Raw genomic sequence first — 17978 nt, forward strand, 5'->3', positions numbered from 1 at the left:
AGTACCACCAGAGAACCAGCATTACATTCCCCCAACATCACGGAGGCAGTGGACAGCCCTGCATGAGGTCTCTCAACAGGTTAGAGCTGGAATTAGGACCTACGCCTCCTGGCTAGAGCTGATTCCCTTGCTTTACTGCTCATCTCTACACTGGGCACTGCAGTGGCATCCAGGAATATTAAAGCTAGGTTTGTGTTAGTACAGCTGCAGTGCTGTGCAGCTGTATACAGGCTAATTTACCCTGTGGAAGCAGAGGAAATTAACTTAGAGCACAACCATGAACAGCCTGGTCTGGTTTTGGAATCTAAATGGAGCTCATTTAAACAGTGCTAAATGCACCTTGACCTGCCAACCTGCCCAGGTGTCCTGGGGCACTTCTGTACACTATCAACATGCCAACATGTTCTAAGTGTTACCGTTTGTCTGGGTGATGTATTGTGAGTTGGGGTACTCCAGCCCTTTATCATGAATCCACATTAAGTAAGATAATCATATTTTTATTTAGCTTTGTAGGCAATGTAAGGAAATACGTGTGAATGGCCTTGGGTTTGGGGTCTTTGGGCAGTTAAATGCAGCTTCTTTTGGGGAAGGGATAAACAATAATCGTGTTGGTAACATCCCCTTGAGAAAGTAGATGAAAGGCAGGGAGAAATACAAAGACTTCATGCTTTGAACATTTCACTTGAGAAATGAGGAAGCAGGTTCAGAGCTGTGCGTAGCCTTCACATCCCTTTCAGTTACATTCTGCAGTTCTGCATCCCTTTCCACACCGACTGTCCACTAAGGATCCATTCTGCCAGAGGAAATCTGTGGGAGCTGGTCACCTTGGGAACAGAGAATCTGTCACCTGGCAGTACTGTGAAATAACATCACGTTGACGGGTCTCAATCCAGACCCCAGTGGAATGATGCTGGAGATAAGTTTTTGGAATAACTGCCTGGTGGTATGGAGCAGTTGCTGGCAGTGACTAGAGGTGATAGCAGAGCACTGCACTGCCGTAATCTGGCAATGGAATCTGAGTTACAAAACCGATTTCTAGATAATAATACTGGCTTTCAGTACAAACCATACACTTCTGGTTATATTTCACACTTCTGGAATAAGAGTTCAGTGAATTTGTAGGCACATAGGACATGCTGCAAAAAGCTATTAGCTCTTCAATGAATTGAAAATTCCTTGGGGAATTGTGACAGAACAATGTCTTATCATTTTTACAATGTGTGTGTGCATTTGTGAGTTCCACAAGAACACAAGCTGGTTGAGCTGCCTTATCTGAACTCCTGTTTATGTTCACTGGCGTGTCTGTACTTTTAATTATAACAAAGCATTGTCTGGCCTGGCATTGAGCTGGGGGGAAATGGAGCAGAGCTCTGTCACCTTTACTGTGTCTGGGGAAGCATCTGCACATAGATAAGTCTTTGCTGGATATCTTGACAAAAATATTTCATATTCCTCCTTCCCCCCAACCCCCAGTTCCATCTCTTTCCATCAGGTTCAGGTGTTACTGGCAGCATCATTTCACTTCAGTTGCATTGGGAAAAGTTGGTCAGCGGCAATGAGAGAAGGTGAGATGGTGACATTCCCTCTTTAGGGCAATAGGTCTGTCAATACATATGTCCCGTGGGTGATCCTTTTCTTTCTTACAGCAGGTGGCAAAGCTTTGCCGGAAGATGATTGATGTTTATTTCGCTGTCGATTCTCTTGGTTCAGCTCTAAGCAGCTTTCTCAAGGAGGAGCTGATTCCATCACGTGCATGCTTTACGAGGTCACCAGGGAAAGGGAGGACCCGCTGTTCATTCAAGCTTGAGTTGTTCTGATCTGTCTCTCTGTTTTTCCCACTCTTGCTAATGATAAAAAGATCAACACGGCCACCACAAATTTGACAGCCAGGAGTCCGCCAGTGACATAGAAGACAGTGAAGTCAGCTTCAGGATGGATGCTATGGGGAGCCATAAGCACAAAAAAAAAAAAAAAAAAAAAGGCTTAGCCAGGAAGGGCATGGTTCAACCTTTAAAGAAGCTCTTGTATTTTGGTAGTATAAAGTGCAAAGATGGTAACATCTCACGTGACAAGTCCTGTGCCTGGGCATAGCAGAGCCTCAGAGGTTAGAACAACTGCAACAGGGTTTGACTTTAAGATCTCACAATGAATAAATTTTAGAATCATAGAATCTGTTTTAGGTGGAAAAGACCTGCAAGATCATCTGGTCCAATCTTTAACCTAACACTGCGGATTCCACCATTAAATTATGATCTGCAGGAATTGTTTTGCCTGTCCCTGAAGCACTGCATTCCATTTAGAAACTACACAGCAGCTTCGAGAATTGTCATGGATTAGGAATAGGCAGAGAAAATGCCTGTGGTGGTATTCCTCTCAGCTTCAAATGGAGTTGCAGATGCTAATCTAGTTTAGGCCTAGGAAAGTTAGAGTTCAGAGTATGTGAAAAAGTTTTATGGCTTACCTGGAGATGCTGTGCTCAGCACTAGGCTCCTCTGGCATTTGGGTTTCCAGGACAGCTGATGACAGAAACAGAACAGTTTAGTCTGCAAATGTTCCTGTGTGATACTCATTGGTTTCACAAAACCTGTGCCCCATTTAGGCATAGGTAACCAAGAGGAGACTGGACAATGAGCTGCATGCTAGGAGATTAATCTGGGTGATTATAGATGACGTGTGTTTGATGTCTGTAGTAGTTGCTGTAGAAAAGAGACAATGAAGCACGGTACTTTCTTAAAGGAAAGTAAATGTTTAGCAAAGTAAGGCCTTGACATCTGCAGACACGTGAAATTTAAGCTGAAACTCAGGAACTCATGAAACTCAGAGCCCCAGGACCTACCTGTCACTTTCACTTGCACCTTCTGTAAGGTGTTTTTTTTCCCCAGGTACTCAGTTCTGCATTGGTACAGCCCAGCGTCCTGCTTCTTGAGTTGCTTCATGGTCACCGTCAGGACCCCTTCGTGGACATTGTCACTGATGGAAGTGGTGCCGTTCCTGTTCTTCAGGAAGGGCAGCCAGAAGCGGCGGGCGCTCACCACGTGTTGGCACTTGGTCTCATCGATCTGCTTGCACCAGCTCTTTTCTCTCCACCGCTGCTGCCAGGGGTTGTAGGTACAATTGATAGATATGGTCCCCCCCTCCACTCCGTACACCAGGGTGATGTTGTCTGCAGCACAGGATGCTAGAAGGAGAAAGTGGTGAGCCACATCTCTTTTACGTGTATTGCTTATCACTGTGTTTAGGCTAAACAAATGCCATTTTCCTCTTCTACAACTCTAATGATGACTGCTGCCAACTGTAGGGCTGGCTCAACTGTCTGCTTCCCTCATGAGAGTCTTGGTTCAGACTTTTGAAATATGTCAGTAGTGATCTTTTTGACTGGTGTGTCATCTGGCTCGTGCCAGGCAGCTCTTGGGGTAGGGACTGAGGTAACCGTTCCATTAATATTTGCAGATTTTCAGAAGCTCAGCCAATTTTGGTCTTCATCTTCCCCTTCTGGCCCTGTGGTGACTGCTGTGGATTGCAGTCTGGAGTGCAACCACATCACACTTGCTGTAGTCGTTGGGCTCCTGCCCATTAAGAGGAAGCAGTTTGCCAGCATGACTGAGGGATTAAAAATAAACTTGCATTTTCCTCTCGTTCTGAGGAGCATGAAGCTGGGTATTCAAGTAGATTGACCGGGCGCCAGGCAAACTGGCTTGGCTTTTAAAAGGTCTTTTTACAAGGCAAATCATCAAAACAGAGCTTGACACAATAATGACCAATTGTTTCTAAGTAACTTTCAGGTTTGTCTTGCTGTAACACCCCTACTTTGCAGCCTCTGACCTGCCTACTTGAACACAGCTGCAGCAAGGTTCAAAGGTTCAAAGGCAACAAAGATTCATAGATTCCACATATGTTCAAAAGTATAGATTTGGCTCCGATGTGCACTCTGATGTGAAAAAGGTCCTTTGCAGTAAATGCCCATGAAGATTACCCCAATTTTAAGGGCTTTACACACCCAAAGGAAGCAAAACATCTTAGTAGATGCTGGAAGTGATACCTACAAGTGCCCAACTAGCTGTTTAGCAGGTTACCTCTTAATCTGACTCCTAGAGTTAGCAGATGTTTTCACCCTGTTTTTTAATATCCTTTAAATTTTAATCCTGTTGATAACTGGTCTTCAGCTTCTTTATATATATATATATATATACATATATATATATATATATTTTGCATTAGTCCCTTATTTCTAATTTCCATTCCTCTTTGTGGTGGGCAAAGACAGAAGGGACTGTCTTAACTATAAATAATTCAGGAGAGAAGTGCAGTGTGGTGTTTATGGAAGTATTTGTATTTCTAGTGAAAAAATTCTGAGGCTTCTGTGAAACCATAAGTAATGCTAAAACAGAAGTAAATTAAAAAATAGGTCATTGTGAGGACTTTGTGCTGGCAGAGCCTTTTAATAACATGTCTTAAAATAATCATAAAAATTCTAAGTGAATTGTAAACTAAAACAAAACAAAACACTGAAGGTCTTTCAGGCTTTCCTAGAAGTAAGCATAAAAGTGGAGCTATGCTCTTCAATTTTCTAACACCTACAAGCCTTTATCCTGATATTTTGCTCCACTGGGTAGTTCCAGTCAAGGCTTACCTCCCTGCATGTCCAGTCCAGCCCTGTGCAAGCCAACTAAACATTTTAACTCCCTCTCTTATTTCTCTTGTGGACCATTCCTTGCCCCTAGTTCAGTTAGCTTCTTCAGTTCAGTGGCAGTCCCCACGTACTTCTTTTACTGACCAGAAACACCACTGCAAAAATGTCTTGATCAGAATCATGTCATTTAAAGATTTGCTTATGCCCCTGTGGAAAAACGGTGTCATTATCTTTTCAGCCAATTCTGCTGACGGGTCCTTTACTGTTTGTTTTTGTTCTCCCTTTTTGCTTGCTTCCGGAAAAAATAGAGTGGACTTTTTTCCAAGTTCATTCAGATTTTTGTCATAATTGAAATAGGTTTCTGTGCTCCCAAAGCCTGCATTTGTTATCTTTCTGTGCAGTCTTTCAGATATCTAGGCTCTCCAAAATTTGGCTGGAGAGGGAAAGCTTTGAGCTGGGAATACCAGCTAGATCCTGTGCCTTGTTTCTCACTGCAGGTGGACATTGCTCTTCAAGCTGAAAATAGAGACTGGGAGTGTTGCTCTCTACAGAGATATTCTTCTCAGCTTACAGTGATGCCTAAGATTTCAGAGGAGAGGTCCCTGCTTCAATGAATTTTATTTTTCTCCTCTTGAACCACAGCTGCTGCAATTTACATTCAACCCCCTACAAATGCAAACAAATAGGATTTTGCAATTTCCTCTGAGAAGGCCCATAAGACTCCTGTTCTGACTCAAAAGGATCCTTGTGAGAAAAGGTGAGCACTTGGATCATTGCTGGCCCTTTGTTAAATTAAGAGAAAAGAGCAAACTTCAATCATAATAAGAGTTTTTATTGGTTTCCGAAGAGCTGCATGCTACCACGAAGATGCCTTTGCATCCAGAAAGAGCTACTTTATCTCATGGCCTGTCTTATCCTGTAGTATTATCAATCCTATATGAGGCACAGATAGAGTAAGTTTATACCAGTCCTTTACCCTGCCCGTTAACTGAAACCCAAGGCCATGCATGCTTTCTTACCTGACAAAAGCAACAAGATGAGGTGCGTGAGCTTCTCCATGTCTACCCAGCAGAGAAGGAGTCAAGAGATCAGTCTGGACAAAAGCAAAAAGGATGGTTGCCCAAGAGCAGCTTGCTTTTCCCCCCTCCCTGCTCTGCCGGAAGGAATGAGCACAGGAACTTGGCATCTTTTTCGGCCTGTGTATTGAGCAATTCATCAGGGACGGGCATTTCTTTCACAAGCTGAAAATTCAGGCATCAGCATTGCCCACTCACCGCCAGAGTTTAGTCTAGACAGCCTGAAACAGAACATCATGTGATGGTCTCCAGTAGCATTAGCAAACTCATTGGCTGCCCTTTTTATTTTTGATTTATTTACTTGGAGATCTTCCATGCTAGAGCTGGTAAAGACTACTTACTACTACTTTCTAACTTACAGAAACAGGCAGATAAACATGAAGGTCTACCCATTAATAAATGTGCTTTCTTTTTCTTTCCTCTAGTTAGTGTTTAAGAAAATGGTACCTCAGAGTACCTAAAAATTGCCAGCCTGTATCAGAGCTACACTGGAGATCTATAAATAAATTACGTGTTTGACTCTCTTGGACATTTACATCTGTAAATAATCCACTCTTAAAGTACTGTCACTTCCCTTATATCACCTGATGTTGAGAACAGCCCTCTTCTGCTTCTTCCTCTGTTGTCTTTCTCATACTTCCTGCAACTTCTTTGCTAAGCCTACCAGTTTCTTGTTCTGTGCTACTGTCTGTACAAGACCTTCCTCATTTATATATCAGGGCTCATCGTTGCAGCTGGCAGAGCAAGCCAAGTTCTGTTCCAAAACACCCCAGTGCCCTCTCCATTCCTCTGATGTAGTACCACATCTTGTTTCCTTCCTTCCTTTCTCCAGAAACACTCATTTTGGCACTCATTTCCTGGCACCCTGACCTCAGTGCCAGGAAAGGTGACTTGGAACAAGTCATCTTGAATGCAATCACGCAGCATATGTTGGACACTTGGGGGATCAGGCCCAGCCAGCATGGGTTCATGAAAGGCAAGTCCTGCCTGACCAACCTCATCTCCTTCTATGACCGGGTGGCCTGCTTGGTGGATGAGGGGAAGCCTGTAGATGTAGTCTACCTAGCCTTCATCAAGGCCTTTGACATGGTCTCCCACAGTATTCTCCTGGAGAAGCTGGTGGCTCATGGCTTGGTCAAGTGCACTCTGCTATGTTAAAAATTAGTTGGATGGCCGGGCCCAGAGAGTGGTGGTGAATGGAGTGAAATCCATCTGGTCATGAGTAGTGTTCCCCAGGGGTTGTTGTTGGGGCCCGTCCTCTCTGATATTGTTATTGATGATTTGGATGAGGGAATTGAGTGCACCCTCAGTAAGTTTACAGACGACACCAAGCTGGGGGGAAGTGTTGATCTGCCAGAGGGTAGGGAGGCCCTGCAGAGGGACCTGGACAGGTTGGGTCGATGGGTAGAGGCCAGTGGGATGAGGTTCAACATGGCTAAGTGCTGGGTTGTGCACTTTGGCCACAACAGCCTCATGCAAGGTTACAGGCTTGGGGCAGAAGGGCTGGAAATCTGTGCAGAGAAAAAGGATCTGGGGGTTTCTGGGGGTGCTGTTTGATGCTCACCTGAACATGAGCCAGTAGTGTGCCCAGGTGGCCAAGAAGGCCAATGGCATCCTGGCTTGTATCAGAAATAGTGTAGCCAGCAGGACCAGGGAGGTGATCGTCCCCCTGTGCTCTGCTCTAGTGAGGCCACACCTTGAGTACTGTGTTCAGCTTTGGGCCCCTCACTACCAGAAGGACATCGAGGCCCTGGAACATGTCCAGAGAAGGGCTACAAAGCTGGTGAAGGGCCTGGGACACAAGTCCTGTGAGGAGAGGCTGAGGGAACTGGGGGTGTTTAGTCTGGGGAAGAGGAGGCTCAGGGCAGACTTTATTGCTCTCTACAGCTACCTGAAAGGAAGGTGTGGGGAGCTGAGGGTTGGCCTCTTCTCACAGATAACCAGTGATAGAACTAGAGGAAATGGCCTCAAGCTGCGCCAGGGGAGGTTCAGGTTGGAAATTAGGCGACATTTATTCTCAGAAAGAGCAGCCAGGCATTGGGACGGGTTGCCCAGGGAGGTGGTAGAGTCACTGTCCCTGGGGGTGTTCAAGGAAAGGTTGGACATAGTGCTTAGGGACATGGTTTAGTGGGTGACATTGGTGGTAGGGGGATAGTTGGACCAGGTGATCTTGGAGGGCTTTTTCAACATTAATGATTCTATGATTCTATGTTCTCCCCACTTGTCTTTATCCTACACTGCTTTGGTTTATGCAGCCAGTTGGTGAGGAACAGAGGCTGTAGGACAGCAGACCAGCCAAAAGTTTTTAAACAGAGTAAAGAGTCTCCAGTTAGGACATGGTGGAAGGATGGGGTAGTATGCACAAACTACACATGGAAAGCTGTAACTGTAACTTCACATTTCACCTGTTCCTTCATTCTGTTTTCAGTGTACAGGCCTCAGAGACTCCATAAATATGCTGTTGCTACAGATAACCATGACAGCAAATTCAACCCTCAAGCCGGGAAATAATTGAGTTGTCTGGAGGATATAGTGTTGAAGGCTCTCATGAATGTAACCCACACACTGAATCCACCCCAGAACCCTCTGCACTCCATAAAGAGATGCTCGTACTTGCACTCAGTAGTGATATCACCCTCATTCCCCTCACCCCAAATCCAGCATGCATGCTCTTCTTGATCAACATCTAGATATTTGGCTTTAGTTTGAAAGCCTCTTACCATCTTAATTATTACCTAACCAGACTGATAAGTTTAGGTTATACAGGGATTTGCATTAAGTATCGAAAAATATACGTATTGCATATATGCATCACTATTTTTTTATCTGGAATACTTTCTAGTGTTCATATTTATATAACAGAACCTTCAGTCTGCAAAATTTGCAATGCAGTATTTCAGCTCGTTGAAGCACTCAAGCTACTTGCTGTCAGGCAGATGTTGGTTCTGCTTATTCCTATACTCCAGAGCTCAAATCCCCCACCCATAGCATGGCAAATGAAACCCATGGCAGCAAGGTAAGATTTTAATCCTAGAACACTGGAATAAGTGTTCCAGGGGAGTTTTAGGTTGGATCTTAGGAAGAACTTCTTTACCGAAAGGGTTGTTAGACACTGGAACGGGCTGCCCAGGGAAGTGGTGGAGTCACCATCCCTGGAGGTCTTTAAAAGACGTTTAGATGTAGAGCTTAGGGATATGGTTTAGTGGGGATTGTTAGTGTTAGGTCAGAGGCTGGACTTGATGATCTTGAGGTCTCTTCCAACCTAGAAAATTCTGTGATTCTGTGAAGTTTGCCTGGCCATAATAACTGAACCCTTAGGAGTGGGATAGAGCTTCTACAAGTGTATACAGTTGAAATACAAAACCCACCCACGGCCAGGCGAATACTGCTCTTTTTCAAAAGGATACTCCTCCACACCTGCCTCTCCGTAAGAGTCTGCATTTTAATAGAATCAAAAAAAAGCAAATGTGCAAGGGATCCTGAGACTTAACCAGCACCTCTTTCTGGCCTGAGAGAATCTGCATCCTTGTGACAGAATTCTCTACTGGCCTCTAATAGGAGAGAGGTCTTAAAATGCATAGGCAACATACACGACAGCAAAACCAAAGCTCTTTCCCCAGTGTCCATGCACACATTTTCTTCTCCCCATTCCCACTTTCTATTCCAGTTCTTTTTCCAGTTCTTTCCTCCCATTTCTGGATTATTGTGGGGTTCTGTGCTTCATTCTTGTTGTTGTTGCTGTTGTTGTTGTTGTTAACTGAGTGCAATGATAGCATATTCCACAGTTTCATCTTTGGGGTTCTTGGGAGCCTGATTTGGTTCAACATTACAATAAAGAGGTTCCTCAGGGCTGGGTTGTAATTTAAAGTCCAGGGTGACATATTTTAGGTCTTTGCTGTCTTCCTTGGGACTTCCCATTCTTTCGGTGCTCTGAAGCTATGAAAAGAAAGGGTAAACAACTGTTAGCATGATTCAGAGCCAAGACACAGCTGTTATCAAGGGAACAAGATTTTACTAGGGGAAAAGGAGAAGTTGTGTAAAATAATTACGTTTGGTCATGACAGAGGTGAAAGGACAGAAAATTCTTTCCTTCATCTCATCTCCTTGATATTTGTTACAACCTCATCTTCTAGCCTTGGTTTCTAGTCTTTGAGTCATTTCACAGGAATTACTATAATTTGCTCCACTGTGTATGTTTTTGTTTTGTTTTGTTTTGTTTTCCCCACTGGAGTTTCCTGCCATTGCCATCTTTCTCTCCATCTAGCAACATTCCTTTCTCTGGTGACATTAAATATCATTTCCCCTCATGCTCACAACCAAAAGTGAGCACCAAGGCCCTCATCCCATGGGTCAGCCAGCTCCTCACAGACTATTGGGAAAGGATTGAGGTGCTGTGTGGGAAATCAGTCACTTTCCTTACCTGTGTTGTGCCCTCTGGTTTGTCACAGGTGTCCTCTGCTTGTCTGTTACCTTTGGAAAGAACCATAACCATAGGTTTTAGGAGCAGAGAAATCTGTGACAACGCCTGGGTATTGTCTGAGCTACACGAGTTTTAGGAAAGGCCAGTGAATGAAGCGATGGGTGTGCCAATTGGACCCATCTACCCTGAATCTGGTGAACACGTAGCCCCAATTTTACTTCTCTGAAATGTTAGGACACATTCTGTGCATGTCTGGAGGGACGTGCCTTTGACTCACTGTGAGAGGAGATCACAGCAAATAGCCTGCCTTGAGGCCTCCCAGGCTGTACATGCCTTATCTTCTCCAGAGCACAGTGAGGTGGGAATGAGCTCACTTGGAGTGAAAAAATGCTGGTCAGAGAAAGCCGGAATAGAAAATGAGGCATCACCAGTTTCCACATACCTCTTCTCTTCAGCTTTTTGTGGTGCCTGATGCAAAATGTTATCGAGATGGTAAGTACCAGGAGCAGCAGGAGGTACAGGACCACAGAGATTATGATGTAGTTGTTTACATTTGAGCTAAAGCAGGAAGAGCAAAGGAGTTACCAGTGTAATAACAGCACAGCATGATGCTGGCATAGCCCATTACCAACCGGGATCCAAAAAAGGGGCAGGAATAGCTTTCATGTACTTGGAAGGAGGGGATCAGGTTCTTTGGGAGGAATTCTGTCTTGATTGTTGTAACTGGCTGTGCCTTCTGAGTTTTTGCTAAACTTACTATTTGTCCCTTTAGAACAAACCACTATTTAAAGTTCAGAGCACAATTCCAGGCTCTCTGAAGCAGGTACTGCTTTTTTCCTCCTAGGTTTTCCTGCACCTTGCAAACTAGGAGATGATGTATGACCGTACTCTTGGATGCTGATGTAGTATTCATAACAACAGATACCTAATGGGGAAAGAAATTCCTTTACATTTAACAACCTGGCAACTGAAGGACGAAATAGTAGCCAAGGATTACTTCACTGTTAACTATTCATGGCGAGGAATAAAAAAAGTCAAGACAGACTTTGGGACAGAATCTCAGGGTTACTATTTCTACAAAGACAACAGCCCAAAGAGTTAGGTAGACAACTACATTTCCAGGAAGGTACAACTTGATTTCATCAGTCTGCTTCTCCCTGTGTAATTAGGCTCTGGGCAGGAACTGGAAGAGGAGAGGTCACCCATGGTAAGGACGCCTGTCCCATCCAGCTCCTCTGTAAGCGGGAGTCTTTGCAATGCCCAGAGACTGCCTGCCCCAGCAAGACAGGACTATCGTGGACAGGACATCAGTAACTCTTGTCTGAGTTCCAGCTCAGAGGCTTTCTTTTGGCCTTACTGTGCTTGTGTGCTGTTGCCTGGAGGGTGAGTTTGACTCGTGCCTGTAGTAACTGACAACGTTGTTGCAGCTGGTCCTGCAATCACAAACAAGAAGAGAAGAAGAATTACTGGGCTGTTGTGCATCCCAGTACTGTGTTCAGTTTTGGGCCCCTCGCTACAAGAAGGACATGGAGGTGCTTGAGCGAGTCCAGAGAAGGGCTACGAAGCTGGTGAGGGGCCTGGAGAACAAATCTTACGAGGAGCGGCTGAGGGAGCTGGGCTTGTTCAGCCTGGAGAAAAGGAGGCTCAGGAGTGACCTTATCGCTCTCTACAGGTACCTCAAGGGAGGCTGTAGCGAGGTGGGGGTTGGTCTGTTCTCCCACGTGCCCGGTGACAGGACGAGGGGGAATGGGCTTAAGTTGCGCCAGGGGAGTTTTAGGTTGGATGTTAGGAAGAACTTCTTTACCGAAAGGGTTGTTAGACATTGGAATGGGCTGCCCAAGTGGTGGAGTCACCAAGTGGTGGAGTCCCCATCCCTGGAGGTCTTTAAAAGACGTTTAGATGTAGAGCTTAGGGATATGGTTTAGTGGGGGCTGTTAGTGTTAGGTCAGAGGTTGGACTTGATGATCTTGAGGTCTCTTCCAACCTAGAAATTCTGTGATTCTGTGATCCCCCATCTGAACTTCCCTGCCATTGCTACCATGGGTGTAAGTCCGGGCGTGCTGGGACAGCCAACACAGACAAGGTGCCCAGGCTGTGACCCGTGTCTTCGGGAGCTACCGGGAGCAGGAGAAGCAGCAGAAGGATGGCAAGGTGGGAGGGAGAGGCAAGGGGCTCCAGAGGAGCCCTGCTCTGTGAATCAAGCCCAGGACGTGGCAGAAGTGCTGTAAGTGCAGGCAGAAAATCACCCTGGCAGAGATCTGCAGGTAGCAGGGAGGTGTTTAACAACCCTGTGCAGAAGCAGACAGAAGCTTGTGCAGAGAGACAGAGATGGAGACAGGGTCGGGTTCTTGGTGGTGGGGCACAGGTCAGGAGGGAGAGCAAGCAGGGGAGGCGAGGCTGAAATCTGCCAGCAGGTACTCACGCTTGGCCACAGAGAGCCGGACCTCCATTATCCGGGTGAATGGACTGGATGTGTAGGGTGTGTAGATTGCACACCAGTACACACCAGAGTCCCGTGCCTGCAGCTTCTCCATGGTGATGGTGACAGTCCTTTTCTGAATGTCATCCTGGATCGAGGCTCTGTCTTTCTGGGCTTTGTTGATACTCCATATATAAGTGGTACTTGTGCTCACCACGAGTTCACACCCGTCAGTCTGACGTAGATATCGGCACCAGGCTTTTCTTCTGTAGCTGTAATCCTGCTCATGGTACGGGCACTGCACAGAGAGACTGTCCAACTCCCACTTGTGAAACTCTGCACAACAACAAACGCGGTGTCTGACCTGTGATCTGGGGCGTGAGGGCATCCATCTCCCAGCTCGAGCTGGGCACCTGGGCCAGGCTGTGGCCGTCAGCCCGGGCAGGGCACTTTGGGCAGGGCCGCAGGGAGCCGTGCACCTTGGGGCCAGCGGGGTCTGCAGGGCTCCTTCACCCCGTGCTCTGCGAGCAGGGAAGGTGGCGAGTGAGGGCAGGAGGGTGGGGGCTGATGGATGGGGTTGGGGCAAGCCGCTCGCTGTGTGCAGGAGGAGGATGGAGAGGGGCAGCAGTGACGTTGCCTCCTGACAGGACTGGAGTTTGTGTGGGGATAAGCTACTCACCCTTGAAAACATTCAGTGAGATCCTCTTCAGTGGAACATTGCTTTGACTGTAAGCACAGAAATAGGTGCCTGAATCTTCCACCTGGAGGTCAGTCATGGTGATGGAAAAAATCCTGCGTCTGGGCTCATCTTGTATGGTAATGAGCCCCTGTCTGGCCCAGGCTGTGTATGACTCTGTTCTTGTGCCACTTATTGCCACTTGATGTTGACATCCTTGATCTGTCCAGCGGCACCAGGATTTCGGTTCCCAGGGCACAGCCTCTGGTGGGTAAGGACACAGGACAGAGAAATTGCTTCCTTCGCGTTGGTTCAGCTCCTCAGGTGTTTGTGCTTGGAGACCTGTGAATAGCAGAAGTGGTGAGGGAGAGGGGAGCTGGTGCAGGGCTGGGTTGGGCTGTGAGCCTGGAGGAGCCAGGTGTGGGGTGGTCTGAAGTGGGGCTTGTCCTTCCCTTCCCTTCCCTTCCCTTCCCTTCCCTTCCCTTCCCTTCCCTTCCCTTCCCTTCCCTTCCCTTCCCCAGCTCCCAGCACTGCCGGTAGTGGTGCCCCACCACTGCAGGGCTCTGCAGGCAGCAGGCCTGGGGAAGGGTGTCCCGTGGGAAGCCCCAGCCATGCCCAGCCCTCCTCGTACCTGGGAAGCAGAGCGGCAGCAGGAGGACGACTCGCAGCTCCATGGCCTCCTCAAGCGCAGGGCAGGGGCATTGTCGGGGATTGCTGCCCAACGCTCCCCGTTCCAACGCGTCTGCCCGGTGCGCCCTCCTGCCTCCCACTGACGCCACTGGAGGAAGTGCCTGAGGTTTTGCCTTCCCACGGAACTCCTTCACCATGTTTTGCAATGACAGCGAGTATCAAGATGAGCTCAGGGTGCATTTGGGGAAGTGGCCGGGAGCAGAGCGTGGCCTGTCCTGACACCAGAGGCCCTTTGCTGCTCTCGTTTGGTCATTGTTACACTCTGCCCTCACACCAGTGGCAATGGGGCACTCCATCGGCTGTGCCGAGGCTTGGGAGCCAGGGCAGGTCCTTTGCTGTGGCTCAGCCCTTCCTTCTGGGCTCCCCAGGTGCCCCCTGCCCAGGCTCTTCCCCAAAGTCCCTTCAAAGTGTGAGGCAGAGAGGCCACAGCTCTGTGGGTAGCCTCATGGGTTTCTTTTCCCACAGGTGGTGAAATAGCAGCTTGCCTTTTATTTTTTCCTTACCAGTTTTGTAGTCTAAGATTTTTTTCCTTGTCCTATAATGTTACAGCTTCTTGGCCCCTCTCTTTTTTATTTTATATATTGATTTATTTATTTTTGTGAAGAACGTTGTCAACAAGTTTTGCAATTGTGAGATAAGCTAGGTTATCTTTTTCCGCTCTTACCCACTTGCTTTGCTGATAAACAAAGGGGATTCTTTTGTCACTTAGGGCAAAAGTGGGCATTGCCTGACAGAACCTGTCATTTTCTTCCCTTTGATACCCCTTTTACCTGGCAGTGAGGGACAGCTCACCTGTTTTGTTTTATTTGTACCTCATTACCGACGGCTGTTTCAGTGGACTGAAAAGAGTCTTTGGAGAAGAAGCAGCAGAAGACATTTCCTGTTCCATCTTCAAGTAAAATACATTCAGAGGAAAGACTGACCTTGTTGGTGACAGGTAACAAAGTAAAACTGTGTGGATGGTCAAGAGTGAAGCTGCTGAGGCGGCGTACTGACAGCGAGGTCTCTATAGGCACGGCTGAGGTGATTTTAAGTACAGGGAAAACAGTGGAAATACTGAAATAAGCCATTCAAACAGCTCCTGGCATGGCTGGCACTCAGCTGGCTGTGAAAATGGACAGCTAACCATGGCCTCCTGGCTCTTCCTGTCCTTTGATTCCCAGTACGACTCAGGAACTGGAGATGATATGGTGAGGGAGCTGGGGTTCAGGAGCAGCTGAACAGATAAGAGGAACTGTGGAGTACGGAGAGGAGAGAATGGGTGGAGGAGGTGGGGCACAAAGTGAGTTCTTCTGCAAGGAAAATGAGGAGAAAGAAGTTTCTCCAATTAAAATAATAATAATAATAATAAAATGCTTTCACCTATGAAAACAGCCAGCTTAATTTCCTTTATTCAGGAGAGCTGAGAATGATCACAAATTAACATGATCACCAGTATTCTCCAGTGTCTTGTACTGTGATACTGTGAGCTTTTCCATGGTGATGTTGAGAACTCCCTTCTGGATGTTATAATTTATGGTGTATCTTCCTTTTTCAGTGTTATTCTCAGAGGTGCTGGTCACCTTTTCTGTACTGACCAGGACAGCACACTCTTTCCCATGTGTCTTTCTGCACCAGCCTTCCTGCACAGCCTTGTAATCTTTACACATGTAAAAATACAACACATTGTAGGGGCACTCAGCAGAGACAGTCTCCATCTCCCTAGTTACATATCCTTGGGTTTCTGGATAAGGTCAAACCGGTTAGTAATGTCCAGGTAAAACATCCAATTGCATCAGTTTCCCATTATTAGAATAAGCACAGTATTATAATCCAGTTCACAGACATTTTAGCTAACTATGGGAGGGTCGAATTGACCTGGGATACTAAGTAAAAGAAATTCCAAATATTTTGTGTTCTTGAAAAACGTTTAGAATAATAAAACTATGCCCCCAAATAAATCAAAGCATATTACAACAGAAACCTGTGGAGTCTCTACTCTTGAGTTAGTCAGCTAAGTTGGTGATCAGAGATAAAGAGCCAAGACAGAGAAAGATCTGGGGCACCTTATGTACAGCAAAGACTAAAACAACATTTTGGAAAGGAAAGAACAGGGATGATAATGCAGGAGTGTATAAAATTGGGAATAGCAGGGAAAGAGCACAGGAGCAATAATTCATTGTCTTACAAGAAGCAAGTCACTGGCTAGGATACAAGGAGAAAAGGAAATTTTCCATGCATGCATGCATGCATAAAGTGTGGAGCTCACTGCCACAGGATGTTCACGTACCAAAAGTTTTTATGTGTTAGCAGAACAAATGGAAGAATTAAAGAGATAAAGGAATTTAGTCATTGCTCTTATAATAAAAATGCCCTCTGCAGGGAATTGCTGCAGGCTAGGAGAGTATTCTGGACAACCGTTTTTTCGTGCCTCTCTGTTTTTATACTCTTTCTAACTAATTATCTGCTTTAGCCACTGTTGGAGACCTTTGATCTGACCTGCTATGGCTATTGTGATTCTTAGTAACCTGGGAGAGGTTACTACAAACCACCGAAAAGCAGAAAAAAATGAGGTAGAAATCTACAAAATGGCCTGCATTTTCCTCAGAAAGAAATAATCACTCTTAGAAACAGACAACTTAATCTCAATTATTCATGAGAAAATGAGAATGTGCATAGTGTGGACAGCAGCACGCTACTGAGTCCTGAACTTGCAGCTTCTGCATTGTGACAGTGATCATCCCCTTCTGGGTGTCATCAATACCGTGTTTCTCTCTGTACAAACCTTGCTGAGATATGCTGATAGACAGTAATCAGTGATGGCTAAGGTATCATATTCATCTCTGTCTTTCCTTCTGTACCAGGCTCTCCTCACATCGGTGTAGTTCTGGATGTTACAGGGACTTATGACAGAGGGTGGTACTGGACCACTGCAAGGCATAAGAAGCACAGTATAGATCCTGGCTAAGAGACACGACAACACACATCTTCCACAAACTACATACCCACTATGGGATGAAGCCTTCACAGATTAAATCCTGTCCCTGATTTCAGCCGTGTCCCAGCAGAGGTTGATTTCAGCTGTGTACCTCGCACACTGCCTGCTCTCTCTGTCTCTCCTTCAGCAACTTCTCTGAGGCCGCATCTCAAGCACTGTGTTCAGTTTTTGGGGGCCTTGTTACAAGAATAAAATCAAGGCCCTGCAGCGTGTCCAGAGAAGGGCTGGAAGTCCTGTCAGGAGAGGCTGAGGGAACTGGGGATGTTTAGTCTGGGGAAGAGGAGGCTCAGGGCAGACCTCATTGCTCTCTACAGCAATCTGAAAGGAAGCTGTGGGGATCTGGGGGTCAGCCTCTTCTCACAGATAACCAGTGATAGAACTAGAGGAAATGGCCTCGAGTTGTGCCAGGGGAGGTTCAGGTTGGAAATGAGGAGACATACATTCTCAGAAAGAGCAGCCAGGCGTTGGGACAGGTTGCCCAGGGAGGTGGTAGAGTCACTGTCCCTGGGGGTGTTCAAGGAGAGGTTGGGCCTGGTGCTTGGGGATATGGTTTAGTGGGTGATAGTGGTGGTAGGGGGATGGTTGGACCAGGTGATCTTGGAGGGCTTTTCCAACCCTAATGATTCTGTGATTCTTTTCCCACAGTGTCCTGAGTTCTGAGAAGAAGAAGCTGCTGGATTTAGGTGCAGCAGCAGGTTTTTGATAGAAGGACTCCACCTCTCCTTTCCTGTTACCACCACAGCAGAGCAGGGAGAAGCATATCAATGTTCACACCTGAGTGGCCTCAGCGCATTATCAAATGTGTTAGTATAAAACTCCTGCTAGGGAGAAGTTTTTCACCTTTTTCTGACTTTCAGGAAACTCTTCTAATGCTGGATACTATGCATTATACAGGATCTTAGACAAATGCAGGAGAAAAATTGTACCCAGGATCCCTTTGCCTCTCATACTGCTGCATCCCTTCCTTACCTGGAAAAGAGAAGAGCAGAAGCAGGAGGAATCATAACTCTGTGCCTGTGCTGGAGCCAAGAGAGGGGGCAGTGTTGAAGGCAGATCAGAGCAATAGCAGTTACCTTCTCTCTGTACCCTC

General features: G+C 46.4%; 2 protein-coding genes across 2 annotated transcripts; both read right to left on the reverse strand.

The window, feature by feature from the left end:
- Nucleotides 1-481: 481 nt before the first annotated feature.
- Nucleotides 482-5951, reverse strand: LOC118178638 (triggering receptor expressed on myeloid cells 2-like). Its single transcript, XM_035347358.1, is given in 5 exon segments — nt 482-1855; nt 1858-1939; nt 2462-2516; nt 2837-3178; nt 5650-5951. Coding segments are annotated over 5 exon segments (693 nt in total). The 5' UTR covers nt 5690-5951; the 3' UTR covers nt 482-1681.
- A 3177-nt stretch (nt 5952-9128) lies between these two features.
- Nucleotides 9129-14202, reverse strand: LOC118178659 (CMRF35-like molecule 1). The gene is made up of 8 exons (XM_035347381.1): nt 13940-14202; nt 13853-13902; nt 13225-13563; nt 12549-12881; nt 11484-11559; nt 10569-10708; nt 10127-10176; nt 9129-9642 (listed from the first exon to the last, which is right to left on the reverse strand). Exons 1-8 carry the CDS (start codon nt 14089-14091, stop codon nt 9460-9462), a joined length of 1323 nt encoding a protein of 440 aa, XP_035203272.1. The 5' UTR covers nt 14092-14202; the 3' UTR covers nt 9129-9459.
- Nucleotides 14203-17978: the final 3776 nt, after the last annotated feature.

This window comes from Oxyura jamaicensis, chromosome 26, assembly GCF_011077185.1.
Source record: "Oxyura jamaicensis isolate SHBP4307 breed ruddy duck chromosome 26, BPBGC_Ojam_1.0, whole genome shotgun sequence".
In the NCBI taxonomy this organism is placed as follows: domain Eukaryota; kingdom Metazoa; phylum Chordata; class Aves; order Anseriformes; family Anatidae; genus Oxyura; species Oxyura jamaicensis.